The 11,668-nt window shown below is 48.8% G+C and overlaps 1 protein-coding gene across 2 annotated transcripts; it reads right to left on the bottom strand.

Moving 5' to 3' along the window:
- Window positions 1–5,314: 5,314 nt before the first annotated feature.
- LOC100275460 (uncharacterized) lies at window positions 5,315–8,027 on the bottom strand. Of its 2 annotated transcripts, XM_035964242.1 has the most exons (8): window positions 7,251–8,027; window positions 7,019–7,159; window positions 6,865–6,936; window positions 6,685–6,777; window positions 6,532–6,591; window positions 6,347–6,448; window positions 5,943–6,254; window positions 5,315–5,850 (listed from the first exon to the last, which is right to left on the bottom strand). In XM_035964242.1, exons 1-8 carry the CDS (start codon window positions 7,506–7,508, stop codon window positions 5,785–5,787), a joined length of 1,104 nt encoding a protein of 367 aa, XP_035820135.1. In that variant the 5' UTR covers window positions 7,509–8,027; the 3' UTR covers window positions 5,315–5,784. The 2 variants fall into 2 exon arrangements, with proteins under 2 accessions (XP_035820135.1, XP_020404446.1); XM_020548857.2 differs by having other exon boundaries at window positions 6,532–6,777; window positions 7,251–7,749.
- Between the last annotated feature and the right edge of the window lie 3,641 nt (window positions 8,028–11,668).

The following is an 11,668-nucleotide window of genomic DNA, read 5'->3' as shown; positions in this document are numbered from 1 at the left end:
TTCCACAGAGTAATCAGCTTCAGCTTCGTCTTCTGCCGAAGCTACTATTCTTATTGATCCTGCTTTGGCTTCTTCCGGAGTTATTGCTTCGTCACCAAACAATAATTTGAATGGTGTAAAACCTGTTGATCTTGATATTGTTGTGTTGTGGCTCCACACCACTTTGACTAATTCGTCTGGCCACTTTCCCCTTGGCTGATTGAAGATTAACTTCATTATTCTTGTCATTATGATGCCATTAGCCCTTTCAACAAGTCCATTTGACTCCGGATGCCGAACTGATGCAAAATGGATCTTCGTGCCAATTTGTTCACAAAATTCTCTGAAAGCTTCGGAATCAAACTGCGTTCCATTATCCACAGTAATAGCTTTCGGAACTCTGAAACGATAGATAATATTTTGCCAGAAAAACTTTTGAATAGTAACTGAAGTTATTGTGGCTAAAGGCTTCGCCTCAATCCACTTAGAAAAATATTCCACTGCCACTACAACATATCTTAAGTTTCCTTGTGCTGGTGGTAACAGACCTAACAAATCAAGACCCCACCTTTGCAATGGCCAAGTGGGTTGTATTAACTGGGTTAGAGACGAAGGTTGTTTTTGATCTCTTGCACATTTCTGACAACCTTCGCACTTTTGGACTAATTCCGCTGCATCCGAAGCTACCTTTGGCCAATAAAATCCTTGACGAAAAACTTTTCCAAGCAAAGGCCTAGATCCAATGTGAGATCCACACATGCCTGCGTGTATTTCCTTCATCAATTCTATACCTTCGGCTCTGGATAAACACTTGAGTAATGGAGAACAGACTCCATGCTTGTACAGCTCCCCTTCTATTATAACATATGGTCGAGCTCTTGCCTCTATCCTCCTGTTATAAGCTTCATCATCTGAAAGAAAGTTACCCTGAAGGAAAGAGATGATCTTAGTTCTCAAGTCTTCACTATAAACAGGGGATATATTGAGGACTGCTCTTTCAAGAAGTTCAACCGAAGGTGCTTTTATTGTTTCGAAAAATACTTCCGAAGGTAAGGGCAGCCCTTGTGCTGCTGACTTAGCTAGCAAATCAGCATGTTCATTTTCTCCTCGAGGAATATTTTTGACAGAAAACCCCTCAAAGGAAGCCTCAATCCTTCGGACCGTGTCTAAATATTTTTCAAGCTTCGGGTCTCTTGCTTTACAACTCTTGTCAATATGACCAGAAATAACCTGGGAATCAGTTTTAAGAACTGCCCTTCTAATTCCCATTGCCTTTAACTTCCGAAGACCCAAGAGCAAAGCTTCGTACTCAGCAATGTTATTTGTGCAACTGAAATCAAGTCTTGCTGCGTAGCAAGTTTTAACCTTGGAGGGTGCGACCAACACAGCGGCTGCTCCTGCCCCGAAGGTTCCCCAAGAACCATCGCAGAATACTGTCCGAACTTTAGCATTTTTACTCGCTTCTCCTTCCTGAGCCCCGGGCGTCCAATCAGCAATGAAGTCTGCTAACGCTTGGGACTGAATCGAAGATCTATGCACATAATCAATGCAGAACTCATTGAGTTCCGCAGCCCATTTTCCAACCCTTCCAGTAGCTTCTCTATTTCTCATAATATCCTTCAATGGTTGTGAAGAAGGGACAATTATATTGTATGCTTGAAAATAGTGCCGAAGCTTCCTGGAGGCCATCAAAACAGCATACAACACCTTCTCCAATTCTGTATAATTTTTCTTTGATAAACTAAGAACTTCGGATACAAAGTATATTGGGGCTTGCTTTTTGACTTGGCCTTCAAGCTTCTCTTGGACAAGTGTTGCACTTACCGCTGAGTGCGAAGCTGCCACATATAACAACAGAGGAGCCCCTGGCGTTGGTGGAGTTAGTGTTGTTAGGTCTATCAAATATTGCTTCAGCTCTTCGAAGGCTCTCTGCTGGACTGGTCCCCATTGAAAAACTTTGCCTGACTTCAGCACTTCGAAGAATGGTAAATTTCTCTCTGCTGATCTAGATATGAATCTGTTGAGAGATGTCAGTCTTCCTGTCAATCTTTGAGCCCCCTTCTTTGTACTTGGTGGTTCCATTCAAAGGATAGCTTCGATTTTATTTGGATTAGCCTCAATCCCTTTTGTTGAAACTAGGCAGCCAAGAAATTTCCCTTTCTTCACTCCGAAGACACACTTTTCTGGATTCAACTTTAAATCGACCTGTCTAAAATTAGTGAAGGTCTCCTGCAGATCAGCAATGTGATTTTCTTGCTTCGTGCTTTTTACAATGATATCATCAACATAAGTTAGCACATTTCTGCCAATCTGAGAATGAAGAACCTTCGCTGTCATTCTGCTGAAGCTTCCTCCAGCATTCTTGAGCCCCTCAGGCATCCGAAGGTAACAATATGTTCCACTAGGGGTTATGAAGCTGGTTTTTGGCTCATCCTCCTTCTTCATCCAAATTTGATGATAGCCTGGATAACAATCCAGCAGACTCATAAGCTCTGATGAAGCTGCTGCATCAACTAGGAAATCTATCCTTGGCAATGGAAACTCGTCCTTCGGACAGGCCTTGTTGAGATCAGTAAAATCAATACACATCCTCCATTTACCATTGGCCTTTTTTACCATAACAGTGTTAGCCAGCCATTCTAGGTATTTTACCTCTATGATAACTCCGGCACTGAGGAGTCTTTTCACTTCATTCTGAGCACCTTCGGCCTTATCATCAGACATCTTCCGAAGCCTCTGCTTTCTGGGTCTGAAGGATGGATCAACATTGAGCGAGTGTTCAATAACATCCCTGTTGACTCCACAAAGATCGTTAGATGACCATGCAAAAACATCTTTGTTGTCGAAGAGAAACCTTATCAAAGTTTTCTCTTGCTGCTCAGATAATTGAGATCCCAGCAGCACCTTCTGCTCTGCGATATCTTCGCATAGAAGCGTGGGTTTTGGCTGATCGGCCGAAGCAGCCTTCTCCCTTCTGTACTTGTACTGCTCACAAGCTTCGGCTTCATCTATATTGTGGATTGCTTTTGAATCAGTCCAATTCCCCTCGGCCTTTCTGGCAGTTTCCTGACTCCCATGAATAGCAATAGGTCCCTGATCCGAAGGTATCTTCATGCAAAGATATGCTGGATGAAGAATTGCTTCGAAAGCATTAAGTGTTCCGCGACCGATGATAGCATTATAAGGATACTCCATGTCGACAATGTCAAACACAACTTGCTCAGTCCTTGTATTGTTGACGAATCCAAAGGTCACTGGCTTGGTAATCTTACCGAGCGCTACAATCTGTCTTCCTCCGAAGCCGCAAAGAGGGTGCGTAGCATCATGAATCTTGTCTTCGGGCTCTTGCATTTGTCTGAAGGCCTTAGCAAATATAATATCTGCTGCACTGCCTGTATCGACCAAAACATTGTGGACCAGAAATCCTTTGATCACACAAGAGATAACCATAGCATCATTGTGCGGGTAGTCCTTGAGCTGAAGATCCTCTTGAGAGAAGGTAATTAGAATGTGAGACCATCTTGACTTGATGAAGGGTCCTTGTACCCCTACATGTTGTACTCTTCTCTGTGCCTCCTTCTTCTGTTTCTTGTTAGCCGGCTCTGAGCATGAACCGCCTGTTATCGGGAGAATCAGCTTCGGAGCTGAAGCAATTCCAGCTTGGTTCTTGAACGAAGCCATTGTCTCAAGAAAGTGGAAGTGAGTTCACCGGAGGTGGGCACCAATGTTGGGGACTTGTTCTCAAATGCTATGAATTAAGAATAAGGCAACATAAAATGTTAAATGTCAAAGCCCTTCGTCTGCTGAAGCATTATTTCCCTGAGGATTTAATGAGCTTCGGACGAAGGTTATAGATGATAAATTACGAAGGTCCTACCTTCGTAATCAGAAGTAAAATAATGTGAAATAAAATATAAAGTATAAAACGTTAAAGAATATTAAGAATGAATAACATCGTTTGCTCATTTCATAATATAAATTGAAATATTAAAACATAATGTTTGGTTACATTTATACCTCTGCCTTGACAAAGAACAGTAATTCCGGAGTAATGCGTTAGCAGTTACAGGATTCCGTAAACAGTAGAGGAGTATTGTTCACTATTTATAGGCACAGGACGCAGTCTGTAAGAAATTACAATCACACCCCTTACAAAAGATTGCAATTATGACTCAGATTCTTATGGACTAAAAAGTCATTCCATCTTTAATTCGGTTCGACCATTCACTTTCGGATATGCTATAATATTGAAGCTTCACGAGCGGTAGCTTCGGTATTACGTATAAACAGGTTTTGCCGAAGGTGTTTCTTCCTGCAGGACCTTCGGCGACGAAGCATGGTCCCAACAGCCACAAACCCAAATCGACATCCACGCCGAGGTACCCATCGCTTGGCGCGCGCAGTGACGGGAAGAGTTACGATTCATGGCGTCGAACTCCGTGATTGTCCCAATGGGCATGGGAGCCGAGCCTTCTTCTACGCAGGGCAATAGAGGCGCCACTAGAGGAAGAGATCCACCGCCGACCGGCTACGGTGAGCCTCTGCCTCGATAGAACATGCAGGGAGGTGGATGAGGCGGGTCTACGATGCAAGATGTCGCTGCCATCGCTTCCGGCGGGCCTACGAATTGGTAATCCAGGGGTTTAGTAATCGATCATAAGCATCACAAAATCTAACGATAGTAACAGTGTTGGCACTACTAATGCCCTGCGCGCCCTATTATAATTTTGGAAAGAGGGACAAGTAACCGCGACGGCTGGTAGTTGGTGGCAAAGTAGCTTATCATGGTTTGTGGGGGTTCCACTCGTACTTACTTACTAGCCTGTGGTCTGTGGAAATCTCCCTCCTCTCCTCTGGCGACGGTCGGATGGAGTCCTACTGCCTTGACCTAGTTTCTAGAATATCCTTTTTAGGAATCATATCTTAGCCAAACGGACAGAGATCACGCCCCTCTCAGGGCGATCGGGGTGAGAGAAAAAACAAATGCTGACAAGAAAGCAGGCAACTTTCTGGGTAGATAACATAACATACATTGAACACAAGCTGGGCTGGTCGCGAGTATAGAGTGGTCCAACAGGGACATATCATACTGGACCTGTATGAGAAACAGAAATGGGACGGATGTCCTGCTGCAGTCCAATTTGCGGCGCATAAAAAGCTAAACCAAAACAGCATCCTATTGGTGACTTGGTGTAGGCTTCTCTCCTTCAGGGTTGGCTGTTACGTACAGTCCTTGTAGACATTCGTTTCGTTCCACTGGAACTTAATGTACTGTACCAAATGAAACCAGTGAGGTTCCTGTATGCGCTGAGAACGAACGAGCAGAAAAATAGAATTGTACAGAGGAAAGCTGGCTACTTAATTTATAGAGATGATTTCATACATAGGCATCGACAGCAGTTGCTCTCTTGTACTTGTACACAATCAGAATTCAGGATCCAGAGCCAAGGTTCATGGCTGGAGTAGAGTAGGAAGTAATTACTGGAGTGTTACAGCTAGCCGCACGTACATTCTTCACCCTTGCCGCGCAGCAGCCGCCACATGGCTCCCGTAAAAACATAGGGAGGCGCCGTGGACTGGACGCACATGACTGTGCCGTGCACAGCGCAGCGAGCTCTCGTCTCAGCTCAGCTCAGCTCAGCTCAAGTAGGGAGTGGGTGCGTACGGTCTTAATTACTCCCTCGCTCCCGGCTCCCCCGATCCCTCTAATTAATCCATCACCCTTAGTATAACTAACTTATATATTGAGCATATATAGTGTATAATTAATCCCAGCTCGATCGTCATCTGTCGTCGTGGATTGGATCACCACTTGGGGCGGGCCTTGGAGAGGCGCTCCCACTCGACAAGCCGCAGCAGGAACTCCATCACCTGCACACGTCACCAAGAAGAAGATGTCAGCGTCGTAGGAGGCGCAGGGGTGGCGGCGGCGGAGTCGAGACGGGGACACGGGGTATACTTGCCTCGGCGGGCTCCTGCAGCGAGTAGGAGGCGCAGGTGTCCTTGGGGTGCTTGGACACGAGGATGCCCACGCCCTGCCCGCGCTTGCGGAGCACCTTGAAGGCGTCCTCGTCGGTGCGGTCGTCGCCGATGTACACGGGCAGCACGTCGGTGCAGTCGGCGTACCCGAGGGACTCGAGGAGGAACTCCAGGGCCTTGCCCTTGTCCCACTTGATGGTGGGGCGGACCTCGAACACCATCCTGCCCTGCGTCAGCTTCAGCTTCGGGTAGTCCTTGAGCACCGACTTCACCATATCCGCCAACGTGATCCAGCTCTGATTGAGCAAAACAAATCTCTCTCTCAGGTCTCAACACATAAAAATAATAGTAATATGAAGAGAAAAAGGAGGAGGCCCACTAAAGCTACCTTCTCATCGACGCATCTGAAGTGGACAGACACACAGAACTTGTTGTTCTCCACCTTGGCTCCAGGTATGCACTTGGTCTTTTCCACCAGAGAATCGTGCACCTGACAGCACAAACGAAATTGAGCATTGCAGACGCAGAGGAGGAGGAGGACTGGACAGCCATGGGCATGCATGGATTTTGTACCTGCTCTATCATGGGCAGGAACTGGCTGGCCGGCTGAAAGAGAACGCCGCCTCCTTTGGCCTGTGAGCCACACACATAGGACAGACAGAGCGAGATAAGTATCTTGGGGTGGCCGGAGAGGATGCAGGGACAAAGGTTGGAATGGATGGGTACCTTGGTGTGCCGGGACCCTTTGGCGGGGCCCTTGATGTCCATGCCGTGGCTGCCGGCGTAGTACAGCTCTGCCAGCTTCACGAATTCGAACACCTGCGACGACAGCAATCAGTGTTGAGCTTCATTCAGTGGCTGTGATCGACCATCGATAGTCGGTCCATGGCGCGCGCGCGCGCGTACCTTGTCGCGGCACCGCCCGCTCACGATCGCCGTCGGGAAGTGCTTGGCGACGCTCCGCACCGCCCGCCGCATCTGGCCGGGGGGGAAACAAAACGGCGTTGATCAGAGCCAGCCACAGGTGAATGGAGCAGGGAGGGGAGGGCGGGGACAGTACCGTGTCGGACATGTAGGCGGCGTCGGGGTCGTCGACGATGGGGGACAGCGTGCCGTCGTAGTCGAGGAACACGACGATCTGCTTCCCCTTGGACGCCGCTACCAGCTGGTCGAACATGGCCAGCGCCGACGGGTGTTTCACCTGCACGATCGGATTCGGATCCATCATCAGGGGGGACGCGCGACGATATCGGCACGGACAGCGATAATGCAGGGGGCGGACGCGGACGCACCATCCACGCGGCGTACCGCTCCTCTTCGACGCCCGCGGCGAGCGCGGCGGCCGCCTTGGCGTGGGTGGGCGAGGACGCGCGCATGGACTCCACCCAGCCGCCGATGCGCCCGGCGCCGGCGCCCATCTGCAGGCACTTCTTGCGCACGGCGACGCCCGGCGCGGCCCGCGGCGGCGGGTACTGGAACAGCGGCGCCGAGTTGGGCGGTACCGCCACGGCCGCTTCAGGCACCGGCACCACCATGCCCTGCTTCGTCATCGAGAGCTCTGCCTCTTGGTCAGGCAAGCCGCTACGCTACTTGATCTCGATGGAAGGAAATCCTTGGGTGGCAGGCAAGCAACAGCTAGTGGTGGCGAAGCGAGCGACTCTGTCTGTCCTCGGTGCTTGCAGCTGCAGGGCCTGGCCTGGGAGAGCAGAGCAGAGCAGAGCAGAGGTGGGAGAAGGTGCGAGGAGAACCGGAGGAGGAGGGTGTGTGTAGTGTAGAAGACGGGGAGAGGACGGCCGTTATTTATAGTTGGGGTTGGGGGGCGCCAAGCCTCCCTAGAGCACGACGCGAATCTGTAGACGTGGGGCCCGCGGCGGTGCCCGGTGCTGGGCCCCGGATCGGCGTGGGACCCGCCGCCACACCAAGGGACCGGGCCCGGCCGGCCTCTGGATCGCCGAGAGGCCCCGGGCTATGGGCTCTGGCTCCTTGGCACAACGACCACCACCAACCCGGCCTGTGCTCCAGGTCCCACCCCAGGTGGCCCGCACGAAGGAGAAGGAACATCCGTGGGCACTGTGGAGTATATTACCGCGACTGAACATATGTCGCCTTCACCGCCTGTTACGGACCTGCAGTCACGCGCTGAAGGCGATCAACCAGCCAGGGCCCAGGAGTTACCTTCCTCGGCCGCGCGCGCGCACGCTGGTTCAATTCAACGAATCGGGACGGCGGCCGGGGTGTTGCGCAGCTTAGCTTAGCTAGCGGCCGCGCGGGCCATCCGGTGGGCGACACCGCGAGCCCCGGCCCCCGGGGCGCGGACGCGTGTGCGCCGTGCCACCCCGCCCCACGCGGCCCCGCCCCTGCTCTCGTGACGACTGACGACGCCCCCTTCCCCTCCCCTCCCTCGTGGCGGCACTCCTGTGGGCGCGCGGACACGACACCCCGTGGCCGCTTCCGCTGGCACGCACGTCCGATCCCTCACTGCTGCTGGTCTGCCGCGCGCATCGCATGCTACCGATCCGCCACCCCCCCCCCCCCCCCCCCCCCCCCCTTCTTTCGCGTGTCCGCTCTCGCGTCGTGTGCCTGCCCTGCCTGCGTGATTCGATGCAGATCTCTGCAAGCCCGGCCGGCCCTTGTCTCCTAGCCTGTTTTCTTTCGTCCTCCGCGCGCAGGGGCTAGCTGCGCCGACGACCGGACCGGCCGTCCTCGTTGATTTGTTTGGTGCATGCCGCATGCGGCATCTGTGCTGCCCTGCCCGTGCCCGGCATATCGGCCCATGCATGCAGATGCAGTGCAGGCATTCAGAGCACAGACCGCGACAATGCCATCATGCATTGCATTGCTTTGCTTTGCTTTGCCTGCCTCCACGTACACCAACGGCCGGTCCCCGTGCTGCCTAGGGTGCCTCCTAGTACCTAGTAGCTACGGTTAGTAGCTAGGCTAGCAGTACATGCATGTCTTATGGTGACACTTGCAACAGCGACGGCACGACGGGCCGGGATCCTGTCCCTGTGCCGAGAGCCACGCGCTGTACGTACGTGCCACCGAAACGAGGGTGCCGACACCGCTGGTCGTCGGATCTGTCCCTGCAGCTCCTCTGTTCCTGTAGCTGGAGTAGCCTGCGACCAACTATTACCTGTCCATTCACCATTCGCACACAGGCCGTGTCGTGTCGATGCACCGGCAGCCGGGGGCTAACGACGGAATGCGCGCGGAGGGCGTACGTGCATGTGTGTGTGTATGCGACGACGTACGCCCGTGCACTGTCGCCGCCCAGTGACACGCATATAGCAGAGAGGCCGGGAGACCGGCCGACGGTCGATGAACATGGACAACGCAAACGAATGTACGGCTGCTGCTGGCAGGGATGACACGTACGTACGAAAGGCCAAGGCTTGGAGTTTGTATGCGACGGAGCGGTGCCATGCACGCACACGGTTTTGGTTGGCCAATGTGGACCATTTGTCGGCGACACGTAGCGTCCGTACATGACTTCTCCTTTTTTCCCGTATTCCTTTCGTATACGCGCTTTTTTTATTCCTAACAAGGTCGGTGTAGGACAAACAAGTACTCGTGTACCTCGGTACTTGTCTGCCCGCGACGATCACGGCACGGTACCAAATTCTTCTCCCAATATATAACTCATCTGTTGAATTTTAGATAAAAGAGTACTATATACATCCGTCATCGTTTATTTTTTTTTCAAAAACTTTAAGCACTCGTCTTATTCAAAACATTTATTTAAAAATATAAAATTTTAAGCTAAGCATAAACTAACTTAAGTGATAAAACAAATTACAAAAAATAAATAATAACTTATTGTTTTTTGAATAAGACAAGTGATGAAAGTTTTTTAAAAAGTTAACGGTATCATATATTTATGAGCAGAGGGAATACATGTGTTTACGTGCTACTATTTAATTGAGCACCTTTTCATTATAAAACCAGAACCCTACTCTATCTTTTTTACATTAAAAAGAATACATTTCAGATTAGAGAAAAAATCTTAAACTGATAACATGTAATAAACTCCAATTTCCACTCCTTGAAAGCCCTATTTTTAACACCACCACCGAAGATGATACTCTCATTTGATCAGCTTATAGCTAGGATCACGAAATCTCTATTTTAAAAACCATCGTTATTGAAGATACTCTTATTTGATCGTCGGATCCTTTCTCTACCCTAAAGATACGTTTGGTATTACTCTGTTTTATTACTGCAGTACTTTTTTAGCTTTGGATGGTGAGTCAGCTCCACTGGTCGAGCTAAAACTGTTTTTTAAGTAAAAATATCACATTATCTCGTAACCATACAGAGACCTTCTTAACTCTATAACACACATACTTCACCTAACTTTATCTGACCGAAACCTTGTCTCTCACATGGGCACGTGGATGTCTCCTGCATGGACTCTAACAAGGGTTAGAGAGGGAGAGACTGCACGTGGATGTCTCTTGCATGAATTTGTATCTTGAGTACTATATTTAATCTTTCATATCTATATTGTGTTACATTGGTTGTGTGATTTGCCTTCCTTGCTTAGTTGTAGGATAGCAGATAGGTTTGTAACTTAGGTTGAATAACTATTTACGGTAGAGATAGTAATACTTAAAAAAAACTATAGTTACACATATGATAGTTTATTTATTAAATAGATTTTGACTAGACGAAAATAGAGGTATAGTTTAGAGTGAGATTAGACTGTCTAATTCACTCTCTTTTAGGTGTCATCATTTCTTACAAAAGATAGTGCCCATCATCCTATTACTTGTACTATATGAGCACGATCTAGTACCCCCAATATACTTTAATTTAGAAACTTCTAAAAGCGTATTTCCATCCTTCAAGAAAACCTTTGGTAAAATTTCCATCCTTCAAGCGTATTTCCATCTTCTATATAGCCTATTGTTTCACCCAGACCTTTTCTTCCAGTTCAACCCATAACATGTACTTTTGCCTCTACGACACTATGTGCTCATCATTAATGGTATTAGATTTCCATCTTTGTATGCTGATGGACACAAGCATCGTGACGAGATAGCCGTAGTAGTTGACCGACATTGTTGCATCTGTGGAAGGTCCGCGTGATTCACCATCTTTTTTCTGTGATAAAGAATATTCCTTCAAAGTTGGTGGTTCCAGTGGGGCCATGGGACTTGGTTGAGTTATATGAGCCAAAATCAGATGGTATGTTAGTTCAATAGTCAACAACTGTACGTTAGTTCAACATTGTATCTCATATATGGTCATGAACATCCTCTGGACAAAGAGTTACAAAACTATCTTGAATTATTTGGTTAGAAATGAAACCACTATAAAATAAACGATTTGTCTCTCATAAAATCCTATTTGCATTAAATTAAGTAAATAATCTCATAAAGTTAAACTAAGACGTACACAATACTCCATAGCTGAGATGACTAAACCAGCGGACCATGCGAGCATAGTCACAAGATGGACGATTTTCTTAGTCAAAGACACTACCCGACACAGTTTTGTCGAGTGCTTCAGCCACTCGGCAAATCATAGAAAACACTCGGCAAACTCTTTGCAGTGTGACTCTCGGCAAAGAGGTCTCAGTGGACTATACATCGGCAACTGTTTCTTCGTCGAGTACTTTTTGTCGAGTGTCACCTGATACTCGGCAAAGAAAATTCGCCATTACAGCGTCAAATGACGGTGAAGGGGCCTTTGCCGAGCGCTCGGCAAA

This window comes from Zea mays, chromosome 1 (genome assembly GCF_902167145.1).
Source record: "Zea mays cultivar B73 chromosome 1, Zm-B73-REFERENCE-NAM-5.0, whole genome shotgun sequence".
In the NCBI taxonomy this organism is placed as follows: Eukaryota; Viridiplantae; Streptophyta; class Magnoliopsida; order Poales; family Poaceae; genus Zea; species Zea mays.
Note: the sequence above shows the minus strand (reverse complement) of the source record. Positions and strands in the feature narration are given on the sequence as shown.